This window comes from Gavia stellata, chromosome 3 (assembly GCF_030936135.1).
Source record: "Gavia stellata isolate bGavSte3 chromosome 3, bGavSte3.hap2, whole genome shotgun sequence".
In the NCBI taxonomy this organism is placed as follows: Eukaryota; Metazoa; Chordata; class Aves; order Gaviiformes; family Gaviidae; genus Gavia; species Gavia stellata.
The window spans coordinates 16,846,247-16,874,179 of NC_082596.1; the positions used below are offsets into that span (position 1 = coordinate 16,846,247).

Here is a 27,933-nt window from a genome sequence, read left to right on the forward strand (position 1 = left end):
CTCTCTTCATCTCAAGGTAGCACTGTGCTTGCCTCTGCCAATACACTCAACTCAGATTCAGTTCTGAGTCATCTGCAAACCCTAAACTCCCATTGTCTTCAAAGGACATTTGGATTACAAAGAACATTGGGTTTACTCAGGCTGAAAAGAAATTGAAACATAGGAGATAGCCACACCTACTAGAAGAGAGTTTGGAAAGACAGTGGTTGTTTACCCTAAAGACAGGATGAATAGGGGGGATGTGATAGATGCGCCCACAGCCTAGAGGATCTTTGATTCTCCTTAGTACAAGATTGAGGGGAAACTCTGCTCCATTGACAAGAAGAAAATTCAAAATGCTTAAAATATTTGCTCTTTTTTAGTTTGTAATTAGATTGTAAAGCGAGAGCTACACGATGTCACTGATACCAGGATCATAGTAACGTTCAGATAGATACTTGGACACTTTCATAGGAATTGGGGACATACAGACTTATTTACCAACAAATTGTAGAATGTGAGCGATAATTAAGGGCTATAAACCCTCTTACTCTTCAGAAAGTAAGCCACTGTCTAAGTGTTGAGGATTAGGAACAATTTATTTTTCACAGAGGTAGGTGAGTCTGTATCTGTCCATAGGCAGTTGAACCTTCTTTGAAGGATCTGGTATTGGCCGCTCTCCAGGGCAGAACACCAGACTAAATGGACCTCTGGTCTCACCTAATAGGGAATGTTCTACAGTCCTGTAAAGTGTAATGACAGCAAATTAATAGAATAACCAGAAGATTCAGTGAGGATGGCAGGGCTCTCATAGGAGGTGTCAGTCCTGGCAGAAGTCAGTTATTTTATTGCAGTAAGCAAATCAGGCTGGATTCTCTCTGCGGTGCAATAACAACAGATTGGGGAGCATGCAAAGCAGCATCAATACATAAAAATTAAACTACTTTTAATACACAAAGCTGAGTTTAGATAAATGCAGAACAGAGAAGCAAAGACACAATATTCTCTGAAAGTGTGGCCTTTTTATGCTGTTTTGGAGACTAATTTACATACAAATAAAATGTCAGCTTATCCCATAACTGTCATGATAAATGGGAGCATTTAGACTTTTGCACGAGGTGCTTTTTCTGTACCTTATTAAATTACAGGATCTTGGCCTTTCGCCAAGTGCGAAGGTGACGCTCTCTCTACTGAAATGCATACAGGAGAGGGCCATGGGCCTGGACATCAAAAGAAACTAGGTTCAGTCACTAGCTGAAAGCCCTGCCTGCGCGTCACCTTGAACACCTTGATTTTGGTATCCTCTCTGTAGATCATTTTATTTATCTGTAAAATGGCAGTGATACTGATTTTCCTGTTTCACAAGGTTCTTTTAGGTTTAACAGGTTGTCATGTTTACGGAGTATTTTTAGATGCTTGATTGGAAGCCAGGGCAAAGCGAATCTTTGTCTTCTTGGGCTCCTCCATCCTGGATGGATGGCAGTGGAGGTCCAGTAGGAGCAAGCTCTGCAGCAGGCTAGGAGGAAATGCAGAGCAGCAAACTGCCGTGCTCAAGCACTCTTAAATAAAAGAAGCAGTTGTAGAGGTCTTCATTTGGGTTGCAAGATACCGTAATATTCCACCCCGTGTCACCTCTTTAGACAAATCACCTTTTGACTTCAGTTTCTCCTGAAAGTGTCTGCATGATTACCCCGGTAGTGAGCGTAAAATGAAATAAGTGCTTGGAAGTAGGTTCAAACAATCTATTTTGAAATGCCACTCCTAAACTCTCTGAAATGACCAAGTGTCTGGTCTATACCCATAGAAAAGGTTAGATTTATTTCAGTGGCTAGATGACTACTAATATGTGCTGTGCTCTGAAGCATATGGTAATAGAAGAGATAATTTTGAATTAATTTGATCTGATTTAATAAGGGATTTATTTGATGAGAGTTGTTTGAAGATGATGACACTTTGTAGCTGAACAAAATTTAAGATGTCCAAAAGTGCACCTTTAGAGATTTGAGAACGATCAATGTTGGGAAAGTAAATGTAAATGGGAAGGAGCGAGCTTGAACAGACTGCAGCTTTTTTCACTTGTCTCTTTGTTTTAAACTTTGTGGGGAAAAAAAAAAATTGCAAAAACCTCTTGGCAAATTGGTGATCAGGGACCAAACTGAAGAGTCTGAAAATGCAAAAGAGGAAGAGAGGAGGTGAAAAACAACAGTGTTTTGCAATAATACTGCTCTACTAGCATGACGTATAAGGCATGATTTTCTCCTTGCATTTTCTAGATTGATGAAGCTGTTATAATTTCAGCAGAGCATGCAGAGTGTAGAATATCAAGCAGATACATTTTGACCAAATACAATGTCTGATCTTGCCAAATTTTTCTGATATGGGGAGGCACGTTCTACTTTAAGCAATCTCAGGCAGGAAAGAGTGGCCATGCAGTTGTAGGGCTTGTAGAAAAACATGTAGAGCTTAAGAAGTCCTTCAGAATTAGTTTGTCACTTGCATAGAGCCGTGACATCCCCTGTCTTGTATGGTGTATTTGAAGACACTGGTGCCAAGGGAGAGGAGGTGGTCTTGCTGAAGAGGGAGTTGCTTGTCATGAAGTTTATTTTGCCCTCCCATGCTTTGGGGCCTGATTCTTGGGGGTTGTTCTTCCTTTCTCAGAAGAGAAAGATTAGGACCATGTATCAGTTGTTTTCAGGCAGGTTTGCTCTGAGAACCACAAGCAAAGCTGGGAGAAGCGTCATGTGTGACTGCCTCTAGCTCTGTGTCACGCCTGGAGATGGTGGGGATGTGAAGCTATACACGTCTCTTTTCTGCCATTTCACTGTTCAAGTATCCACAAGGGAAGGTGGAAGGATGGAAGCTTTAGCCAGTCCTGTACTGCTGTGTGAGTTGGGGGGTAGTTTGCATCTAATGTAATCTAATTTTCAGCGAAGGCAGCAATTTCATCTGGAATTTCCAGTGTATTTACAGATGATGATGATGATGATTATTATTATTGTATTTTTTGAAAATGCTTAAATTAGAAAACATACAGGTCTTTGAACTGTGGGTTGTCCTGGTTAGCTTGTTGACTTTCTGGTTGTGCTTGGCGTGGGTCTGGGCCAGCCCGGCGGGATGGGCTGCGGCGGAGGGCTGGGTGCGGGGTGGCTCCCCGAGGATGGAGCCCGCTGCCGAGATGGTTTCCCAGAAATTCACTCTCTCAAGACAGAAACTTTCTGGCTTCAGAGCTTGTGTGCCTTACAGCTGCTTGATTGTTATATGGAGAGTGGGGAGAAGGCTCCAGATCGGTTAGGATTTTATGTGCTTGATAGAAGCCGACACTTTGAACACTTACGGGTTTTTTATATAAAGCACAGCAGACAGTCTTTGTAGCCTATTTATGTGTAATAAACTGGGTTTTGTTTTGTGCCTTGTTTTTTTTTTTTTTTTCTGTGAAAGAAAAAAAAGCAGAGAGAAATTAAAACCACAGCAGTATTTTCCCATGCGGCTATAGTGAGTATCCTGCGATCTCACATGATCGGCTGCCCTGGTGGGGTGGAGTGTGGGAAGGTGTCAAAATATGTCTCTCAATTTTTTTTTTTTCTTAAAAGGGAAAGCCAGATGAGTGCCAAAAGCCCTGTTCTCTTCTCTAGCCCTGCAGTAACAAACTACATGAGTGTATGTTATTAAGATGATAAGATTAAATTTCTAGCTACTAACATGCTATCACAACAGCAAAGGGGGAAAAAAGATCTTGAAAAAATTATGAAAATTAGTCTGACGGTCTCCTTTTAATAATAAGATCACTCCCAACCCCAACAGACAGTGTAGGCTGGAATTCCACAGGGCTTTTTTGTGGTCCTAATGATTTTAATAATACTTTGTGCTATGTAGCACCTTTCATTAGAGGATCACAAAGTGCTTTACAGTCACTAATTAATTAAGCCTCACAACACTCCTGTGAGATAGGTAAGTATTAGACATATATTAAGCTGAGACACTGAGAGTTAATGATTTTTTGCTGCATTATTCTAGCAAATGATTGATGTTTAAGCGCCGTATGTGCATTATATGTCTGTGTGTGGGTGTGTAATATATGTGAGTGTAAAAGTATTAATTTTACTATCCCTTAACAAAGAGGTCCTACTTCAGCCTGTTGAATATAAATACGTATTTTCATTTAACTTTTTGTTGCTGCAGTGTATTGACTGATAACATCACAGTCTTCATAGACCCTTGACTCAGTTTGCTATTTGTCTGCTTGTGCATCTACTTGTACAAAGATTAGTCAGTGGCATCTCACAAAATTCAGACATCTTTCTAAATGTATTATTCTGTTAAAAGGAGCATATGACTAAGACCTGACCTAAACCTGCAGTGCAAGCACAAGGCAACAACCATACTGTTGCAATAGGCTTTGATGACAAGTCATCACATTCAATAAAAGTAATGAGCAACAGCAATGACCCATTGCAGGAGCTGATGATCAGCAGGTAATTAGCCATTATCTTCACCATGCATAAGAAACTATTGATTATCAGAATTTGCTTTTTCTTTTTATTTTTTAAAAGAGGTACAGTAGTCACTATCGTAATTCATTATCCTGAATTACAAACTGATTTTAGCAAAAGTTTCCACTCTTTGCTTCCACAGATAAAGTGATGTGCATGATTGTTGAACAGAAAAGTCTGTATCTTGCAGATGCATGACCTGTGTAAAGTAGCCTTGGCTGGTTTTGAGGGAAGCTATATATAGCTATTAGTATTATTTCCACTTTAAAATAGCTGAGGGTGATCATATCAGGTAAAAAAAAAACCCACATGGTTTAAAGGTAATATCAGCATAATGAAAATAACATACTAAACCTTGGATTACGGTGCCCAGAGACAAGTTCTGCAGCCTGGACTTTATCCAAAGTTCCCTGAGCTCGACAAGTCTCTTCATTTACCTCAGGCTTAGTAATTCCTTTATTTTGGGAAGGTCACCATTTCCATTGATGAAAAGGTAGTTCAGTCCCCATGACTGTTCATCACTTGGCCTCTTCACTAACAGCCAACAAATATGCTTATTACTGTGATGGCATTTTTGAGATACGGATAGTTGCCCACTTAAAGTAACACCACTAAATTCGTTTCAAGTGGGACATGAGGCAGCCAGCAGATGATAACTTTCAATTGCTGATGGCAGAGCCTGGGTATGAACCAGTTATTTGTATCCCATTAGGCCAGTCCCATTATGATGCACAGTACCTGTTAATATATGTGTATTTTTAAGGCACTTCCATTTTTTACAACATATATCCAGCTCATTTACAACACTTACTTTAAACTTGTTTTAAACTTGGTTTTTGGTGAACATCACCTCTGAGATAATTTTAGCTCTCTTTCTCTGTGTGTGTGTGTGTGTTTGTGTGTGTGTGTGTACAAGAGTGTGCGTGTCTGTCTGAGGAGAAGGCAGCTATGGAATCTCTTATGCTTGATGGAAGTAGAGAACAGCAGCCACTATTTGTGTAGTGCGCACTAATAGATGCATGTGAATGTATAGGCATGTACAATAGGCATCATAATGTTTTTAAGTAAAAAACATATTTTGAATGCATAATTTAGGAAGGAAAACCTTTTTTTGTTTTGTTTTGCAGATATACAGATCAGCTCTCAAAATGTCTTCTGTGTCTTCCGTGCATCTTCTAAGACAATTGCATTAGCCCGCCTGCTAGTTGACTAATAGAATTAATAATTGTAAAAAGCACTCTAAAGCCACATGCCTTATGAAGTCAATGCTGGGTATGATTTTACAAGTATGTGATCCATTTTTTCAAGTGAAATTGTTAACTGAAAATGTTCTTGGCACACAATAAAACATTGTGCAATCTGTTATTTGTCTTAGAGATAATTTCAGAGTGGCTATATTCTTTCTATATCTGACTTATGACTTGCTAGGGGATGGTTTCTTCGATTTAGGAGTATTGCAAATGTACTTTTATTTACATAATATATCTCTGAAAAATGATAGTGGTGGAATTTCAGCGACAAAAAAAAATGCCATGTCTTTTCTTACCATCCCCTTGAGTCGATATCAAGCAAATAAATGGCAGATGATTTTTCAAAAGCTAAAAGAAAAAAGAGGGGAAAATACTTTTAAATTCAACTTAAGAAAGTTTTTATATTTAAATCAGTATTATCTTCTTTCCTTTCTTTCTCGAAGTGTAGAATACTGCATGGAAAAAGCTCCATTAGGCAGATATGGGTTTTTTCCCCCCTCCATTAACACACAGACTTACCAATATGTCAGGAAAATTTGAACCAAAGTATCTAGATCTGCAGTACTGTCTAGTTAGCCTGTATACAGTCCAGATTTTTCTTTTCTTTGCTTTATAGGGCTTTTTTTTTCTGTCCTTTTCTCTGACTCTTCTGTCAGTTGCCACAAAGATAGCAAAATCTCTAAACTTTCCTTATCTGCCAAAAATATCTGTAACAAAAACATTTTAAAACATTGCATTTAGTCTTGTTTAATTTTGACTGAGGTAACAGTCACGATGTTTACTTTCTTGATTTCTGATTTTTCTTCACTGTGTAGTCAGGACTCCTTTCTCTGTCCTCTAACTGCCATGAACTGCATTTAAACAGAAGTTATTTTGAAATGGTTTGGGATGTGTAACCAGGAGGAAAATACAGACTTAGCTGAACACCTACCAGAGATGCTCACCAGTATTTTTAGTGTGTGTTAACCAAGAGCATTCACGAAGTCCCACAGAGAAGCAGTAATGCTAAAAGGCTAAGGACTATCTTTATACCTTGAATTATATATGTGCGCATGTTGTTTTAGTAGGCTGAGTCTGTATTGTAATAGTTCTCTTACCACAACAGGAAATCTTTCTTTTCTCTTAGTTCTGAGTGACTTCATGGTTCAGAAGTTATCGGGGAAAAAAAAAGTAAAATGCAGGGCATACATATCCCAGTAGGTGTGGTTGACATTAAAGAGAAGACACTTGGTTCCCAAGCATGTGTGTCTTCTACTCTAAGGACTCACAGTAGGCATTTAAGAAGCCTATTAAGACCACACGGAGTGTCAAAATTTCTGTAACACGAGCTGGCATTCTGTGTGAAAGCCGTCTCGCTGTAGCCCATGCTGCCTGTGGATCAGCTCAACCACAAAGACAACAGAGCCAGCCCCAAGACACAAGTTGAACACTTCCCCTAAGAAGTTGTCTGTTTTTATCAACATAGCATACAGTGCCCTTTCATGTGGAGCAGATGTAAATAAGAGGATGTACAGACGCCTGTTCTTTTATTTTTAACCTCCGTCCCCAGCCGTACTTCTCAAAGTACTGTTTTGAGAAGGTCATACGTGGCTTTTAAAGGTCTGGATGCAGCACCATTTGGAGCGCATCAGTGCTGCTCCCAGAATCGCCAGGTGGTCCTCCCTTCGCAGAGCGATACATATCTTCAGTGCCTCCGTAGGCGCCCGGCCGTGGCTGGCCTGGGAACGGGGGCTCAGGCTTGAGTCTGCAGCTCACATCTCATGTGTGGTACTGCAGGCTGCTGCCACCGGACCACACGCAATTTGGCAAAGAGAAACATCCATCATTGTATACAGCATTGGCAAAGATAAGAGCATAGAAAAAGTTGTAGCACATCTGTCTTCTGCCCATAGCTAGCATGTGAACACAAATGGATCAAACCAGCTGGTGATGAATATCAAATCCAGAACCACACAGTGGAGAGTGCAGGGAAGTTCTATATATATATATTTTCTCTAGGTAGGCTGGGGAAGATGAAGATAAATAGTGGATGAGAATTTGGCTTACTACCTGCATAGTCTGATTATTTGTTCCATAATCTCCCCTGTTCAGCTAGCAGCTAACTCACTGGTGGCAGACTCCTCCTTTCTCTCTGATCCTTACTGCTGTCCTGTCTGAGCTTTCTTAAATGGATCCTGAAAGTGTACTTGCAGATTTTGCAATAGTGGCTACGTCTGGAAGGAGGACTGAGCAGAGGAAGGTTCGGGTCTTTACATCCATGTGGATTCCAGGTGTTTTTGGGGTAGAGCCGGACTCAGCCACACAGCAATGTCAAATGTCTGGATCCAGGCCTGTAAAATTTTATTGACAACGGGTTTCCTAATAAAGTTAGTTTCTCTTTGTTTGGCAAATAGAACTAATTACATGAATAATGGACTGTGGGGCCAGACTCTAGAATATCCATATAATCCTGTTTGAAGTTTATGGGCAGTAGGAGGGGGAGCTTTTGCTATAGAGAAACTGATACCTGCTTAGGAAAAATACATTCTCTGAAACCTCAAAGTTACTTACTCGCCTAAATCTGTTTCCTTCCTGATAACTTCTTTAAGTACTCCTGATTATGTCCTTTAGGTGTAGTTTTGCAAAGCTACATTATATGTAGTTCTCCAGGTATGAACATTAGACTGCAAAAGTTTAGTTTTCTGCTTAGTTTTTTTATATTATTTTAAAGGAAGTATTCATTTAAAATTATTTCTGCCAGGCCATTATCTTCTGAAAAGATAATGAAACCTGTAATTCAGTCACTCTGATGGTAGTGTTTTTGTGCTTTAAAGTTGTCTTTTATTTAAGTTCAGTCTCACGGGGACCATTTTTTTAATATAAAGTTCCAGTTTTCTGCCTAGACTAAAAACCTGCTTGACAAAAATTTTCTGAAAAATTGATGTATTCATACAGTACAGAATGCTTTAAAAAGTGCCAGGCTTATAATCTGTTATTTATCTTGAATAATTCTATAGGGTTTTTTGCTTTTTTCTTTCTTTTTTTTTTTTCCTTTCTTTCTTTTTTTTTTTTTCTGTGGTAGATATGGTCCGGAAAAAGAACCCCCCTCTAAGAAACGTTGCTAGTGAAGGTGAGGTACAGACCCTTGAGTCTACAGGTACTGAAAGTGAAGAGTCTGGAAGGAAAAAAGAATTTTCCGCAGAGCAGATGCAAGAAAACACTGACCAGGGTGATGCGGCAGAGTTAAATAACAAGGAGGAACTTTGCACGCATGTCCAAGAGCCATCTTCCAGCATTAAAAAGGACTTGAAAAGCTCAGTGCTGAGTGAAAAGGCTGGCTTCAATTATGAAAGCCACAATAAGGGAGGAAATGTTCCATCCTTCCCTCATGATGAGGTGACAGACAGAAATATGCTGGCTTTCTCATCTCCAGCTGTTGGGGGAATCTGTGAGCCCTTGAAGTCTCCTCAAAAATCAGATGCAGATGACACCCAAGATGTGGTCTGTACCCCGTCAGGAGATGCAGCGGAGACAAATGAGGAGCATCAGATGTCGCCAAAAGCTTCAGATGAAACAGTGCAAGTGCAAAGTGGTCAAACTGATGGCCAAGGCTCAAGCCCGGTCCCCATGGCCTCCAAAAACCCACAAGTGCCTTCAGATGGGGGTTTAAGGCTGAACAAATCTAAAGCAGATTTGTTGGTAAATGATAACCCAGATACGGCGCCTCTGTCTCCAGAGCTTCAGGACTTCAAATGCAACATCTGTGGATATGGTTACTACGGGAACGACCCCACAGATCTCATCAAACACTTCCGCAAGTACCACCTAGGACTGCACAACCGCACCAGGCAGGATGCTGAGCTCGACACTAAAATTTTGGCTCTCCACAACATGGTGCAATTCAGCCACTCCAAAGACTTCCAGAAAGTCAACCGCACTGTGCTTTCAGGAGTGCTGCAGGACATCAATTCCCAGAGGCCTGTCTTATTAAATGGGACTTATGATGTGCAGGTTTGTATTTTCCCAGCCTCCCCGCTTCTGCTAGCTGCCTTCTCAACTGCAAAGTCAGTTATTTGCAAAGCGTCTCCTACCTATGCAGTTAAACTATTTCATATAACCTGATTAAGCCTTAAGAAACGTTTTGGTCTATTTTAGCCAGGCTTTCTGCAGGTCTGCTGAGCATCTTGTACAGTAGAGGAGTACTTGGCTTTTTGACCAGTGATATTTCTGTGTATGATTTAGTCGTGGTAATCAATAGCAAAAGATCTTACACAGCAAACAGGCAAATTGCTGAATTGGTAATCATATCTATCTGAAGGACTCGCTGTCAGGGAAAGAAAAGAGCAAATAATAATGAAAAATAACAACCAGATAGACAAAAGACAGCAGCTGGAAATTAAAAATGTAATCCTAAATTATCAGCTGCCGGGAGTCAAGATTTGGCTTATTGATTCTTTATTAAGATAAAATAAATGGCAAGTCTTGGCAACTCTAAAGTTGTTTAGTGCCAGAAAAACAGGATGCACAATGGGTATTTAAAACATTTCAAAAAGGAACAGTGATCCTCACTGTCCTTCATGTTAGTGAGCACTGAAGGAAAGGACTATTGCCTCAGTCATTTTCTTATCTACTTGGAGCAGGGAAAAAGCTACAGATACTGCTGTAAAAAAAAAAAAATAATCTTATTTTTACCGTGAAAGAGTGGATTCAAAAGTTTTTTCATGGAGTCTCTGTTAGTTTATCAGCTAATATTTAATTAGTTAAAAAAAACCCGCTGCTTTAAAAAAAAAAATCCTCTTGTGCGTGAGCTGAGAGATGCGGTATGATACCTCAATATTCTATGATATAAAAATTCAGATTTTAAGGAAAAAACCCCAAGTTACAAAGTTTGCGCACAAAACGAGTTCAAGTGTCCATCCAGTTTCAAGTGTATGGTTGTATAGGACACATTGTCTGACCTGGTAGTAATCACGAGACAAAACTCAGAGTATGTTAAAATAAAATAAAAAGGCAGAAGGTGGAAAATATTTAATAATGCTTGCAGAGACTGTAGCTATAGGAAAGAAATTTTGCAAAACCAGTTAGGATGGCTAACGTCTAACTTCAAGTAAGAAGCTGAAACCAGAACACAAGTCAGGAACTTGAAGCTTTTTAAGTGATTTAAACTTTTCCTCTCTTTTCAGAAACTCTACAACTTCTTTGTGGAGCAGCAAATCAAACTAAGGTCATTATTATGCGTAAAAGCTGCAATCTTTGAACTCCTGTCTTATTAAAAGATCACTTCACTGTCTTGTGTCAGACACTCTCTCCTGTCAAACTGTGATTAGAAAGCAAATACGTGATTTAGTTAAAAGAGGTTAGAAGTGAATAATGTCAGAATGTGAAATGATGGTTTATAATTAGCACACAGTATGATGTTAATACCTGGATTTCCTGCTATAGTTTCAGTTTGCTGACTCCGGGGACAGCATCTTAGAGCAACTGATCCATGCTGTCAGGAAGACATTCAAACTGGAACAGCTCAGGCATACAGTATAGAGGAATTTGAGTTTCTAAACACACTTTCATTTCCTCCAAACAATTGTTTCGTTCGGTCCTTACTTATTTATAGGAAAGTTTATGCTTGATTAGAATGAGCTGGACACTTTTCCTATGCAGTGCTTTCAGAAATAAAACAGATGTGTGAGCTATCTGAGTTTGAACTGATAGAAGTAGAAATAAAACAGCTGAACCTAGACTATACTTGTCTACTAAACCCTGGCAGTAAGATACTGCAGGGGAGACAAAAAGCGGTAGGAAACAGCCCATAGATAATCTACTTAAGATCAGTCTTTTCTCAGACGAAAAACATTTTCCAAAATAGAACAGACAGCCTATACAATGTTGGCAATTTATTTTAAAGAAAAAAAATTGGATCTGGAAACTTAATTTTTAAGAGTGCTAATTTTCCCTGCCCAATTTGGGAAGAGAAGATTAAATAAGCTTTTGTGCCAAATGCCATACTTCATCACTTGCACATGCACCAGATGTTGATCCAGAACATGTCAGAAGATAAGTAACTGATTAATATTTTTATGCTTTCTCCTCCCCCACTCCCGATACAGAGCAGCTTTGTGAGATTCATAAACACAGTAAAAGAATGTCTGAAAATCCCCTTTGCATCCACACATGTTTATATTGCTACTATGTCCATTTTGGAGTGGATTTTTCTCAGGCATCTATCTGAACGGCTGGCGTCTCCTGCCGCCGCAAGGGATCGTATCGATTAGAGCTCAGGTTAAAATTGGTTCAGTCAAACTCCTGTGTAACATGGAGAGGGAACTGAACCTGAATAATTGGTTCATCTAAACAATATTATTTTGTATAGGTATAGGGCTAAAGGAAAATAATCCCTTTGTAATTAACTTCAAATAGTAGTGGACTGGGCTTAAGGTCTGATTTATTGATTCCCTTGCACTTAACAAACTGTTCTGTTGTAGCTGGGGTGGAAGTTACCGATGGATTTATGGTCTCAGGCCAGGGGGCTGGGTGCGGAAGCCAGAGGATGAAGATGACTGACTTTGATCTGGCTCACAGTGGTCAGTCGGAGACCACGGTATATGAAGATTTGTAGTAGTGAGGGATGCTCTTGAGCCCTGTAGTTTGCATTGGTAACAAAAGCAAACAAAAAGCAATGGAAAAATGTCTGGGTGCAGAAAAACCCGGTATCTCCTATCCTATCTGCAGATAGGTAGGGATGTGGTCCCTTTGCCAAGGGCTTTGGAAGGAAGAAATCAAATGCATTTTTGGACTTAGACCACAGAAGTGAAGTCTGTCCCAGAAAACTTAAACACACACACCCGCCCCAACCAAAAAACCCACCCCCCAACCCTAAACCCAGCTTTTAGGGGTTTTTTTTGTATCGCAGTCAACAAAACAGTAGGGATACACATTTGGCTTCCCATCCAGGTATGCAAATGCTGGGACTGTGTTTTGTAGTACCTAAAGAGGATTTGACTGGGAACTGTATAAATAATCCGAGCTTTCTGGCATTACTGTTGTGTAGATTTTTACTTGATTTGAATATTTAATCCAGCAAGATTCCTTTGTCGTCTTTGAAAATGTTATTTTATTTTGAAAATCTTCTGTACTCTTTGTTCCCATTTTCTTCCTCAGAGGTTTTTGGTTCATTGAGTTACAATAAATTCTATAGGATTGGGTAAAATCACTGAGCTGTTTCTGGGAGATTAACTTCCTTGCCAGTATAGATTTCAGAAAACATTTGCTAGCACATCTCTGAATTCCCAGAGAATGTGTTAATCAGCTTTATTGCTTTTATCAGAGTAATATTTGAAGTGAGTTCAATGGATCAACTTTTGCTGATGCCCCTCATTACTTTTTCCTCATATTTAGTTAATTGATCAATCTCTATAGGCAGTTTTGTCTTGCTGGATGTTTTAGCCTATGTACGGCTTTGTGGATGTGCCTAAAACAGTAGACTTTAGACCGGATCGAAAGATTTACTTGAAGTAAAATTCAGGTGACTAAGTTAACAGCTATGATGCTGAAAACCATTGCTTTGCTGCTGTATGATTAAGTCTGCTTCTGTGTTTGATGTAATGACTCTTTAATGTATATGGAAAGGTCTGGAGACAGGCAAGTTGCTGGCAAGTAGGCAGGAGTCTTCTTTCCATCCCCAGTTATTTTTGTGAGTGGGACAGCTTCAACAGAAAGGTTGAGAGTGCTGTCTTCCACATAGCAGCTTATAGCTAAGGGGTAGGACATCGCCCAGCGAGGGAGAAGTGGGCTTGGATCCCCTCTGACAGAGCAAGGAAAGGAGCCTACTTTTCCTGTTTCCTGAACAAGTGTTCAAGCCATTAGGCTATTGTATAAAAGGGAGCATGACCCCATTTCCTGATACATTTTAAAAGAAAACAGTGTCCCTCAAATAAAGGACAGAAATGTCTGCGTTCAGGTGAGGGCTGCAGAGGCATGTCCCAAGGGAGAAGGGTATTCATGCAGTCATGAATAAAGACATACTGCAGCGCTCAGCAGTTCTACGGTTGACTCCAGGCAGCTTCACACTGTGTGTGCTACCTTTGAGGAGCTTCCTGCTCAGCTGGGCCTGGTTCTGGAGCTTATTGTCACTGACCTGTCTCCTCTTATGTTCAGCCATTAAAGAGATTCAGACTTCTGTCTGAAAGTACTAAAAAGTGGTATCTTTTTTTAAATCCAGCCCTCTCATTTTGATTGTTTCATGGTTTTAGATACTAGACTGCCATAAAAGATAAGACAAGTTTCTGAAAAGCCATGGACTGATAAAAGCCATCCAAAAGTTTCTTGATGGTATTTCAGTGAGCCTGGGGAAAAAGAAAAAGAAGAAAGTACTGCATTATTTAACTATCCTACAGACTAATGAGAGACTGGCAGCAGATTTTTTCTTTTATGGGTCTAGACATCCAATATTATAAGAGTTGTCCTATACCACTCAGCCTAATCCTTTATATGAATATGGGTAACAACTTTTCCATGATTTTCACAGCAACCGAGAGCACTTCTGGATGTCCAGCTACCAGGCTGCTCAGTGTCCTAGAAAGTGGCAGAAGTGCCCAGGCACGCAGAGTGTGTAAAGCTCTTCCTTTTGTCTCCTTTATAAATCAGCGGTGAGCTCCATGTGCCTACACAAAGTTACGCATGTGTGTTTTTTAGCATTCTGGATTTCAATATATCAAATCTGGCAGCTTTTCTGTTCTCATGTTAGAAGTGTGTGACTAGTACAAAGTCTGGTCTGACTAGGATCCAGCTGAATGAGAACCAGGTTTTATTAGTAGCTTCTGCTTTTTATCCTCCATTCTTATATTAGCAGTTTGATTGAATATGAAGCTGTGAAGGTAAGACTAAAAAAACTGTAGGGGGTCTGTAAGGGTACAGATGTAATCAACATCCCTTCTCATGATAAAGGTTTTCCTCTACATTTTTGGTGGTTTTGGCAAAGGGACTCTTACAGATACAGTGAGAATCTAGACTGGAGGCATAAACAAGTACGGCATTTACTTTTGTATTAGTAACAAATCAAACCTTCTTAAAGTTCAACTTTGTCATCAAGTGGGCTTCCTACAAGGTGACATGGATACATAACTAGCTGACATGAGCAAATGAAGACATGTATGTGAATGGATTTCATTTTCCTCACATGCTTAGACAAATGGATCAAAATTTTACGTTGTTGGTTGTCTTGACTTCAGCTCAATTGTCCATAAAACAGCAATTAGATCTAAATAAACTGACCAATTATTGCTGGATATGATGTATCCTGATCTCTTGCACTAGCTTGTGCTATGCTAGGTCTTGAAGGGTGTGCTAGAACAGAACTTGCATGAAAGTATGATGTGTCCCAGAAGGCCCATTTAATCTGTCAGCCACATTGCGGACTCTCCCTGGGGACTTCCCTGCTTAAACTGAAGGCCGTCAAGCTATCTTGGGTGTTGCACCTGCGTGTGTGCATACCTGTTTATTTTGAGTCTTATTTCTGGGTCATGATCAGGCTTGGAGACTGCCTTGCTCACTTAGAGAGTCACACCTCATGAACACAGGAGTCAGTCATTTCTTTTAAACCACAGACATGAAAAAGAAATGGTGGCAGGTGGAGAAATGGGTGGTGGTAAAACACATGTATATATATTCATATGCATGTGCTTGTGTGTGTATACGTATATATGCTTCTTTTTCTCGTATATATGTATCTGCACATACACATATATATAAAAATACTATGTGAAAAAGCACCTGTGGTCTTACAGGCATCTAAATTCTATATTGACTATAGCTCATTGCTCATAAGTAATGATTTATATTATTATATGTAGTAGAAGTTCTTTATATTATTTCTGTGGAGACATTAGCAAGTTTACTATTCAGAACGATGTGCAGTGATTTACAGCGTGTCAGCTGCTAAATAGTAAGTGCTGGGGAACATTCACTTGCTTTGTGACAGAAAGGAGCTATTTTAGCCTTCTTTCAGTGAGACATAGTCTACCCTCATATTAGAGCATTCAGATGGGCAGTTTCTGTGGAACAACTGACGTGATGTATATTCACAGCCTTCAAGGCAAAGTTGTTTATGTGTCAATATTTCTCATCTTTATGCCAGGGATATCTGGTAGTGTTTGAAAAGAGGTTGATGAAGAAAGTTGGTGAGACTAGTAATAGTCACAGATATATGTAAAGATATATACTGCTAAACTAGCCCACAGAAATGATAAGAGCTCAAAAAATAAAGTTGCTGGGGAAAAAGGAAAGCAGCTAGGTTTTCTTCTGGTGTAAATCAGTGCAAGTTTGCCTTGAAGTCTGTGAGGCTGTGTGAGTTTACAGTAGCTAAGGAACTGGTAATTTTATCTATACAGAGAGAGAATAGAAGGGATGGTGCTTCTTTTAGGTGCTAGATATTAGTCTGCTAGCATTAGCTAGCAAATGAAAGTCTTGATTCTGTGTTCCTTACTTTTGTTGGTTTTGCACATCTGGTCCCTGGACCTTAATTTAAGTCCTGTTATTGTTCTGTCACAGTCTTTGTTTTAAAAATACCTTTTAAATTCTAATGTAAAAACAGTACTGGCTTCAACGGCAACAGAATAAATCTTGAGAAGAATACACTCATCTTGAATGAATGTGACCCAATAATTTCCTTTCTTGTTTTGGTAAGTACGAATAGCCCAGAAAGCCAGGAGTTTGCCCTGAGTCTTTGCCTCACTTGTGCAACATAGTCCTGTCTACCTAGAAATTAATCACAGTATGGTAAATAGTTTTAAGAACATACTCTGAAGATTCTCCTAGTTTTACATGCAGAGAGCGAGCGAGTGAGAGGGAGTGAGTTCTCCATAGTGGAGGTTAGAGAACTGGGTGGTGTTACACAAACTTGCATGAAAGCCAGGAATCTGTTCTGGCCTGCACGACATGAAGAACTTCATAAATGTGGGATGGTTAAAATGTTCTGGATGCTATATTGCACAAAGCAAATGAATAATCAAGAGCATTAGAAAATATCTTGGGATTAGAAGATTAAGAGTAATTGGCAAAGGCAGACTGGATGGCTCAGGAGATTGGTAAGGGATCTAGAGCCTTCCACCTCCTGATTAGCCAACGATGTAACCCAGGTAATCAAAAAAAGATTTATTAACGTTTGATGTTCCAGTCCAGATGATTGGTCCAGTTTATAATCAGTAGTTGCAGAAGAAGCCAGGGGTCAAAGACAGCTTTACCCTGTGCATGTAAGTCTTGTGGTTGAATCTCTTATGTGGATGTAGGCCACTAGTTTCTGCTGGTAGAATTTTTTTTCATGAAACCTATGGTTACAGGAGCTAGCAAACTTTGTCTTCCTTGGTAATTTTTTTCATTTTCTGTAAGCAAGATTTGTAAACTGCTTCGGCATAATGAAAGTTAGGATTGAACTTCGAAAAGGAGGTGGGAGAATAAGAGTAGGGTAGCATTTGGATCAAGGGCAGATTAAATATCAAAGACACTTCTGAAAAAAACCTGAAAGTACCTCTCCTTGCCCAAGTCCATCTATTCCATGATATCATTGTTTTCGGTCTGACTAATTAAGGTAATATAGACATATCTGCTGGAAACATATAGTGCAATTACACAGCTTTGTTGAAGTACTTGCCAACATGCTTTAGAAAGTACATCTTGAAACATTGTCAATTATCGTGTTATCTTTTCTACTCTTTCTGGCTATTTTTGGAAATGTGCGTGGTGTATGAGGAGATAGCTTAGTTGTATTAACACATGAACGTCAATCCTTGTGGTAAATTCTTTCCCAGTCTTTTAGATTTTGATAATTTTCCTCATTAATGAATGAATTAAACAATTAAGAATTTTGAGTTTCAGGGAGTCTTACTGTGAAATATATTTCAGTTTAATTGCCGACTGAGACATGGCTTTGAATAGCAATTTTTGAAGAATATCAGTGCAACCATCTCAAGTGCAAAATGCAGAACCCATTCTAATAACTGTCTTCCTCTATACAGCATAATAATGCCAACTATATTGCCGTAATTGAGGTGCTGCAGGAGTAAGTGATAATCCCAAGGTCTCACAAGCAAGTGACAGTAAAGGAAAGAACTAAATCAGTCCAAATAGATGCCGTGTATGTAAGGTTCCCTTTAAAAAGAGAATTATTAAGATTAATTAAAAGATTAATTTTCTTCTGTGCTTATTGAAGGAACTGTTGATCTACAGGTGCTCTTATATTTTCAGTGCAAGCTGTACCTGTACTTGTGACTGCCGCTAGTTATGTCAGCTGCACTTTGATAATTTTCCTCATTAATGAATGAATTAAACAATTAAGAATTTTGAGTTTTGAATTTTGACTCCACTGCTGTAACAGAATTGCAGCATTGCTTTTGTTTAGTTTCTTCTTCTTTATGTTGGGGAGGAGTGTCTACTTAAGAAAATATAACTGTGAGGGCAAAGCAAGGGACTAGGTTTTGCTGGGATCAGAATGAAATAGGGGAATAAATACAAGAAGCTGTCACTTCTGATAGCACACAGAAATATGGATATTGATTTCTAGGGGGTGTATATGTGTATGTGTGTGTATATATATATATATTCCCCTTTCTCGTTCTTTCTCCTTTATTTTTCCTCTTTTTGGGGCAGGTCAGAGAGAGCAGGAGGTTGAAGACAATTACATACCCAGTGAAGGAGTTTAGTGCCTGTACATACAGATACGATATGTAACTGAAAAATCTGAAAGTCAAGCCAAGACTTGAGCAGAGTGCACGAATCCAAACAGTTCTGCAAATGTGTAGGCTTCTTCCAAATTTGGCTGGCTGAAAGCTGAAACAGCTTCAGTTTATACTGTCTTCTCAAGTGCTTCTCCCAACCTCTTTGTGTGGAAGCCAGTGTCTTCAGTTCTCATTGCCTGATGACTCCCAAGGAGGCTTTGTTATGCGTGAAAAATGGCTTTTGAGTGTAATAATATTAAGATGACCTTGTGTTACCTTTCACGTACGTGCTGTCCTAATAGGATGCATTATTTTGAATTGTGGCAGGGTAGTCAGGGAAATGCCAACCCAATAATTGGTAATCAATTACATTCCAGTGCTGCAAAGATTGTGTGTGTGTCCCCACTGCAAGAGGTTAACACAAATAGTGTGAGAACACTTAGTTCTATTTTATCCTCTTGTGATGCAGAGAAGGATGTATTAGCATGGGACACAAATTCGCTATGTAGGCCACTAAGCAGGATTAGCACAAGTTACAGAAATGATGTGATTTACAGTCCGTTGTCTAAAATGCTAGTACTAATAATATGTTTTCCAGTATTCAGAAATAAAATCAATTAGCAATGAACAGCAGCTGGGATCATTGTCACTCACAGTTTCTAACTGGTGTCCACAGAGTGCCTGCAAAATAGGTTTGTTAATCTGTAGGCTCTGTGAATGGACAGCTCGGAGTAACGGATGAATTTACTCATTAGAGCCACTTAAGGTAAAGCATTTTGGCCAGTTTTCTGCACATGCATAGAACAAACATAAGTATCTAATTAAATGAGCAAAACCAGATCACCTTGCAACTTATGTAATCGCACAGCAAGCTGCTGTTATTTTCTGTTTACCGTAATTCCATCAGTGCTTTCTTTAACTTGTCTTTCAACACCATTGAGACTTTGAACATTGAAATAATGTAGTGGATGGAGACCTGAAGTGCCAGATGCTGTGGAGCAGGCCCAAATCCCACTGTTGTCAGTGGATCAGGCTCAGCACGGCTTTGTCTCCAGCTCTTGCTCGCCATAAAATGAATAAAATGAGATATCTTCTGCAGTACAGAAGATCTGTTAAAACATCCCTCTTCCAAAGAACCTTTTCAAAACCAAACTCATAACTTGACACCAGAACTTGGAGCCCCAGTTTAAGTGAAAATGTTATTATTACAGCTAAGTCCTAGCTATTTGGCTGCCCGACTCCCCATTGCCTAATGAGATATGTTTCCTAAATAAACAGAAAGCAATTTTCAGTTTATTTAAGAAAAAATTTTAACCAGCGCATGGGAATTGTGCTTTCTTTAACAAAAAAAAAAAAAAAAAAGAATTGGAGGCCAAATAGCAGCAGCTCATTAAATCATGGTTTAGCAACTCATTGACTCACTATACATGTTCAATTCTGATGGGATACAAAGGATAGCATCTCATTCTCTGAGCTAAATGGCTAAAAGGCATTTATATTATATGCATTTAAAAATGTTTACATTTCGTGCTCTCTGTATGTCTGAGTCTTTCCGTATGGTGTGATACTGAATGAGCAGTGATCACATGTTTTCTCTGTGGCACAGCTGTTGAGGAGAAGAAAAATAATTACACCATTTGCCTAATGCATTACAACTGAATCCTGCAGAAATGTAGTAATACACTTACTGGTTGAGAGAATGGAAATCAAACCCTGTGTGGAAATTTTATATTCCCTGTAAGGCATCTCTTGGGTGTAAAAATTGAGAACGTGGCACAAGGAAGCTTCCACCCATGTCCTTGATGTAGCGGTGTAGACTGGATGAGGGCAAAGGAGTAGGTATGTCTGTGGATTTCGGGTGTAAAGAGGAATTAGCTTCGGGATGCTGTACGCTATTTACGGTTCAGGAAAAGAAGTAGAGCGATGGTGACATTTTTGTCAGGAGGTTCTTTCTTTGGCCTTCAAACCAGTTGTACAGGAGCAGCAAATCTCCCCCTGATGTCACGGGCAGGTGTGGTGCACTCCTGGGAAGGGCAGGCCTGCCTGCTATGAGAACACAGGGTTTAATAACATAAGCCCTGGAAGCCTTGTTTCCTTCCTGCAGACCATTTTGCTCAGAGACCATGAGAACAGTTAAGTAGACCTACCTTTTTTTTTTCCTTAATTAGTGATGTCATGGACTTGGGTGTGGTAGGTTTCTTTGCAACATGCCATTTTTCTACTGTAGTTTTTCCATCCTTCTTTTACTAAATTGAGCTCTGTGCATGAGAGGAACAGAAGATTTCCTTGGAGAATGTCTGCACTGAGTAATCTTTGAGAAAACTGCCTTTTGTTTCAGACATCAGCCCCTATGGTTGTGTTAAAAGGCGTCCTGGCAGATACTGGATACTCCTGTAGGAATGGTCTTTATAAGAATTGGTCATACTCTGACCCAGCAAACTGAATTTGTTATTTCAAATTTCATTTTTGTTTGCTCATATTTAGAAAAGAATTCTCTTGGACTGTTAAGCATGAATAGGATTAAAACATGTAAGTGTATTGAAAGAAAAAGACTGAGGCCCCATTCTGTTGTTCCACACTTGGTATAGACTCCCAGCAAAGTCTCCTGTCAGAGAGTTCAGAGATACGAGAACTGATTATTGGATCTTCTATCAATGACATGATTTAGTGAAGGAAGGAATAGTCCTATCAGAGAACGCTGAGTTAAGATCATGTTGTGTACGTGTGCCTCAGTTTCCCAAAATAAATATATTTATTATTCATATGGAATATATATATTTAGCTATGTGAAACATTTGAAAATCTTCAGCAACAAATGCTAAATACGTGAGGGTATACGTATGATATCTTACTACAGTAGTACAAATGAAAATGGTGGTGATGATTAATGAAAGAGGCTTATGAATCAATTGCTCTCAATTTATCTTTTTTTTTTTCTCCTTCCTTGCTATTTGAATAAATCTACAGTGCAGCTAAAATGACCTTATTCTTTATTCACAGGTTACTTTAGGTGGAACCTTTATTGGAATTGGGCGGAAAACTCCAGATTGCCAAGGCAACACCAAGTACTTCCGCTGCAAATTCTGCAATTTCACCTACATGGGCAACTCCTCCACTGAACTAGAGCAACACTTCTTACAGACTCACCCAAACAAAATGAAAGCAGCCCTTCCCTCCTCTGATTCTGGTAAAACTTCAGAGAAAAACTCCAATAAATCCAGTCCTACTCTTCGACCATGTGATTCTGGAGACTTGGGGAAGTGGCAAGACAGAATCACTGTAAAAGCAGGAGATGATACACCAGTTGGATATTCGGTGCCCATCAAGCCAATAGATTCCTCTAGACAAAATGGTACCGATACAACCAGTTACTACTGGTGTAAATTTTGCAGTTTCAGCTGTGAATCGTCCAGCTCATTGAAACTATTAGAACATTACAGCAAACAGCATGGGGGAAGCCAGGCAGGAAGCCTTCACCCAGATCTGAATGATAAGCTTTCTAGGGGATCTGTCATTAACCAGAATGATCTAGCCAAAAATGCAGATGGGGAGTTAGTGACAAAGACAGAAAAGGGTGCGAGTGTGGCAAAAAAGAAAGACTTGACTAGCAAAGGAGCAGAGGACAGCATGGTGACAAGCTACAACTGTCAGTTCTGTGACTTTAGGTACTCAAAGAGCCATGGCCCAGATGTAATAGTGGTGGGCCCACTTCTCCGTCACTATCAGCAGCTACACAACATTCATAAATGTACCATTAAGCACTGTCAGTTCTGTCCCCGAGGCCTCTGCAGCCCAGAAAAGCACCTTGGAGAAATTACTTATCCATTTGCTTGCAGAAAAAGTAATTGTTCCCACTGTGCTCTCTTGCTTTTGCACCTGTCTCCAGGGGTGACAGGAAGCTCTAGAGTCAAACACCAGTGCCATCAGTGCTCATTCTCCACTCCCGACGTGGACGTTCTCCTGCTCCACTATGAGAATGCACACGAAGCCCAAGCGTCTGATGTCAAACCAGAAACAAACGCCCTGCCAGGGGCAGAGGGGCCGCTGATGCTCAAGGAGAACAAAGAACACTCATGTACCAAATGTGACTTTACCACCCAGGTGGAAGAAGAGATTTCCCGACACTACAGGTACAGTAAAGTTTCAAATGATTAATGGTAGGAACCCAAACAAACAGCCCTCCCTTAGTGCCTTAATTAAATGTCACCGTTCCCCAAACATTTGAGGAAACTGGAAATCAAAATATGAATGCGTATAGATATAAATCTTTACAGCCAGGGTCTAATCCAACATCCACTTTGTTTTGGAAAACCACCAGCTAAGTCGGTGGATTTAATGATACATTTAAACCTGTGCAAAGAAGAGGGAGATTTGGATTTGTGTGCAGATGCTGAAGTGCCAGCATATTTGAGGTTTGGTCAACTATTTTCCACCCAGAATCTTTTAGGTGCTATTTTAGTTTAGGCTTTTTACCAGAAAGCTGGCATCTTCATTCAGTAGGGGAACACAAATGGCTTTACTTTCCAAGATAGACTATGAATCCTTTCATGCTCCGTAACAGTGCTTCAATGTACTACCTTTTTGTAGTATTTTCCATTCCCAAGTCCAGCAACGCAATAATTAGTTTAAGAGCATTCCACTGCTGTTTTGGTGTTGGTTTCACACTGGGAGCAGACACTCTTTTGTCTGTTGATGTCATCCCCCAAGATCCTTTTGCAGATGCTTATTTTCGTGTTGCTGGTTTACAGTGTCGTTCCATTTATTTTAAATGCTAATGTTCCCGTTTGGAGGTGGACGCAGCCAGTCTCCTGACTCAGTCTGACACAATGTCATAGTGGCAGCCAACTCCCTGCTAAACTTCTTGGGTCAGTTCCTGGGCTGTTGTAAACTGGCAGTCCAGTTTACATCGGAGGAGGAGCTGGCTCTTAGGCTTTGTAAAGAGCAACAGTTATGTGCCGCTGCAAAAGCGATGTTAAATATTAGAAAATCATGCTGAATATGTTAATAGTTAAGGCTAATGCGTCAACAACAACGGAAGACTCAGTATCTATCTCATCTAAAAGATCTTTGCATGGAAGCCAGCTAGAATGAAGACAAAAGAAGATACATTTTCAAAGCTAAAGCTTTGTTAAAAGCTCAAGAAACTGTGCCACGTTTAATAGATTCCAAGACATCCAAAATTAACAAAGGCAGACTGGGGCATGATACTTTAACAGAGATTAAAGCTGGGGGCATCCAAATGTTGCCCAACAGAGGGCTGCATTGGCAATGTATCAGGAGTCTATTTAAAAAAAAAAAAAAAAAAAAAAGAGCAGATTGCTCATCTTTAATTTGGAGCTAGGGCCCACGGAGGATTCAGGTCCCAGCATGTAGTGCCCCATTTTTGATCCAAGTGGGCCTGAGGGATGTTGTGCGGATTAATTAGTTAATGTTTGTAAACTGCTTTGAAGATGAAAAGTGGTATCTAAGCTCCAAGCATTATTATAGCAGCTTTGAGCCATGCTGTAGAACTCCATAGGCAGCACTTTGTCCGCTGCTGGGGCATGGCACGATCTTTTTTTAGTGGTTAAATAACTGGAAGATTGAAATGGCTCCTTGTCTGAAAAAAACAGTTTTATTTTGCTGCAGCTGGTAATTTAAGTTTTAACGAGCACGCCTAGTTAAAATCCTTTTTCCCAAGGAAAGGAGAAGCCATGACTTTCAAAATTAAGTGCTAAGTCTGAGACGGGGTAGCAGTAGCTTCTCCTTTGGAGGGCTCAGCACCCTGCGGCTCTGGCAGTTGTCACAGGGAACTGCACTTTGGAAAATCAAGATACACACTTAAGCGTTCGAATCTCAACTCGTTTGTCTAAAATTAGGCTATTCTGTTTAAGACACTCGGACAATGTATTTTGGTAAGCCTTCAGTCTATGACATTATCGAGTACTCTGAGGATGTTGTGTAATTAAAGTGAAGTACAACATCCCCCCAACTGCCAACTTCTTCCCTTTCTCCTGCCCTCCCCCCTTTTTAATTTGAGTTTTGTTTCTTTTCTACCTGTACTGCTGCTGTTTTGCCCCACTGTGCATCTTCTTTGAAATCACAGAGGTTAGTTCAGTTTGCGGTAGGTGCTCTGTAATGGCAAACACCAGCAGGTTTTATTGCTTTTCTATGCATAACCTAGTTTTCACTCTATCAAACTAAAACAAATGGAGAGAGTTTTCGGGCATTATAGCTTCTATTTTTATTATTATTATCAGGCCATTTTTTTTTAATAAAAGTTTTGCATGTATCAGATATGTATTTTCTTCCCCTTTCTGTATTTTATGAACTAAAGATACAGAGTAGTTCAGATTTAAAAAAGCAGAACATCTATAGAATAGTAGTGTGAGGGAGTTATGTGAAACACAGAAACATGCTGACGTGGAGTCAGCTCACATCCTAGCTGGCCTTCTCTGTGCCTTCATCAGAGTTTATCTCAATAAAACTGTTATGCCACACATTATGTACTTCTAATGTCTTTAAAATGCTATACATGCACATATATCTAAAATCTGTCCTTTTCTATAATAAGGAGCTGAATGGATTCTAATGGTAAGCATAATACTAAGCATTAATGTGGTGGCAGAACGTGTTCTGCCGTTCACATATTTAAGTTTACCCTTGATAATCTGTGAGTATCAGAGCTGGCTTTAGATACTATTTACATATTTTGGTTCATTTATTTTTTGTCTGCATTTTTGATTATTTTCATTTTTGAGTCATATGCCTGAACAGCATGCCTAATTTATTTTCTTTTTTGTTTTGTTTCCTTTTGGCTCTACATCTACAATTTCACTATGTCTGCTAGCTAAAAAATTTTCTATGTATGTCCCAATATTATTCCTTTGCAGCCATGTATTTGCAACAGTGTTAGAATTTGCAAAAGTGGTTCTTTCAAAGTTTTCTGTCTACAGAAACGTATGCTTACACTTAATGCTCATTCAGTATTTCTTGACATGATTATCTGAGAGCTGTTCACTTAAATGTGAAGTTAATGAATCACATTGCACTTGAGTTTACTTGTATTTAAACCTCACTAAAATGTGCTTACTCAAATAAATCCCCAGAAGGTTTACTGGCCTCCATTTTCTGCTACTACTAATTTTCCATTATACCTCTGAGGAATCAGGTACTCTGCATGTTCATTGCAAAGCTTAGTTTTTCCTCAAAAGTGTCCGGTATTCTGAGGAGCTAAAGGATGCCAACACCTGTAATTTAGATAAAAATCATACTGAGTATTTGGGGAAATTTTGCGTGTTGGATCACTTAGTCTAGAGATTATTTTCCTGCTTGCTCCAAAATAATTATTTTTTAAATTTAAATTTTTTTCTTAAACATGAAAGAAGCTTCTTGCAGAAGTGTGGTGTTTTTTTTTTTTTTATCTTACTAAAAGATGTGGGAAAACAATGCATTTTCTTATCTTTGCAAAAATCAGAATTTTTCATGTAAATCTTCATTTGTCAAAAAAGACTTTGACAGAAGGCATTTGATCAGTGCTAGTAGTAATTAAAAATGCTATGCTGAAAAATGCTCTAAACTCTTTTTAAAAAAAGATAGGGTAGTGATTCATTAAACAACTGCAAAATATAAAAAGAAAATAGAGATACTCAAATGAAATACAAGCTTTCGCAATGGTATAAAATAATTTTTCTAATAAACAAATTATTCTGAAAATGTGGGTGACAGCAGTTATGTAGGGTTCTCTTTTGAAATTCATTTTGAGTTAATTTCAAATTAACTAATTCCTTACCTCTTAAAGATAAATGGGGTAGAGGGTAAAAGGCAAAAGGGTGCTCGGGGCTCGCGCCTCCCCAGCACCAGGGCCCCACGCTGGGGACAGGGGTGTCGGGGCTGCCCCCTCGCATAGTCAGGCAGCAGAAGCCGGAGCAGGGTCTTCGGCATGCAGATTACGGAAACATGGAGCCCTTGGGACACTCCCCAGAGAAGCCAACCGAGGGCAAAAGTGTAAATTGAGGCCCACCACCTCCTGGTTTTTCGGCAGAGCAGGAGCCTTCACTCATTGAACAATAGCAGCAGCTGCGAGGACCTTCTCCATCCTCCTGACACCTTAATTCACGGCTCTGAACTTGTTTGCTCATGCCAGTGGCTTTTGCTCTTCTTTCATCTCAGCCTTGCTCTCTGCTCTGCCTGTTCTCCTCTGCTTTCTGACCCTCCGCTGAATTCTCTCACTTGCTTTGCTTGCTGTCTTTCCTTCTGAATATTTTCCACTCCCCACAAGCCTGAGTGCAGCACCCATTCCAAAAGTAAACTTTCTTATAAGCCTGTTTCTTTATGAGAAATACTAGTAATTATTATATTCATAATGAAATTCAAAACATGCAAAAGAATGGAAGTGATACAAGAGCCGTACCTTCATCCAGAATATTTTCTATGCCCTAGAGCCTAGGAATGTCTTCAGGTAATTTAAAAAAAGAAATTACTTGTTTAGTAGAGGTTGCTGTTTTGTAATACTTCAGGCTAGTTAGAAGTATGTCAACAAGACTTAATTAACAACCGGCTAGTGTCAGGAGTATCACAGCCTATTAGAAAGCTCAAGTAAAGAACATTAAATCTATCAAAAAAACCCCATCTAATCTCTCCAACGTCAAGATTTTGCAAGGGAAAATCCTTCTATCTTACAGCACCCAATTCAAGTAAATTTCAGTACAAATAAATAATGATAGGATTTTATTAAGTTGTCAGAATGTAACATTGCAGCAAAGGTTTGGCCTGAATTCCTTGACATTTAATCTTGGGATTGGGCCATAAATGTTTTAATGTCCACAAATAATCAGGTCTTTGATTTATTTTGTAGTGAAAATAATAGTGCTAAGTGAATCAAGGGATGGGATGACATTGCCATGCCAAAGCCACATTGAGGATCACGCCAGTTTATGGCTTGAACCTGCTGTTAGTTTGCCTGAGTGGTGTATAAGCAAGATCACAAAAGGGAGAATGCTGTTTCCTTCCTCATTTACATCTCTTTCTTCCATACTGAGATTTTCCTCAAACATCTCGCCTTTGATCAGCTGTATACCAATATGCTGTATTGCACCTGATGAATTCAGAGTTTCAGATGGTATAACCGTGATTTAGCTGTGAAGTGTAACTTTCAAGTAATGCATAGGAGTGCTGATAGTGTACTTTGCAAATTGGAATTTTTAAAATTTTGTTGCTTAGCTTTGAGGAGCTTTGTGCACAAATCTAGGTGTAACTTGGGCCTTTAGAAACATGGGGTGGGTTTGAATTCTAGTATAAAAAGAAATCAAACATTGCCAACTTGTTTCCTTGATTGCTATCAGGGTGGGGTGAAAACAGTCAGAGATGAAAACATTTTCTTTTTATGCCTTGTTCTGAGAAAGAATAAGTTTCCAACTTTCAAAAGTTCTCTAATAGCTGATGATAGTTATCACAGTAAGACTGTGACTTATATTGGACAGTTCCAAACGTTAACTTACTCTTCGGAGCTTGGGGATAGAATAATATACAGGACAAACCCATGCGAAGTAT

At 39.4% G+C, this 27,933-nt stretch overlaps 1 protein-coding gene across 3 annotated transcripts in view; it reads left to right on the forward strand.

The window, feature by feature from the left end:
• Nucleotides 1–1,505: 1,505 nt before the first annotated feature.
• Nucleotides 1,506–27,933, forward strand: part of TRPS1 (transcriptional repressor GATA binding 1) — a 176,711-nt gene continuing 150,283 nt past the window's right edge. Inside the window, exons 1-3 of one of the 3 annotated variants that reach the window (XM_059815596.1) lie at nt 1,506–1,515; nt 8,781–9,709; nt 21,403–22,532. In XM_059815596.1, coding sequence (XP_059671579.1) covers nt 1,506–1,515; nt 8,781–9,709; nt 21,403–22,532 — 2,069 coding nt within the window. Of the gene's footprint in view, nt 1,516–5,718; nt 5,756–8,780; nt 9,710–21,402; nt 22,533–27,933 lie in introns of those variants that run through there. The other 2 variants (XM_059815594.1, XM_059815595.1) reach the window with 2 other exon arrangements.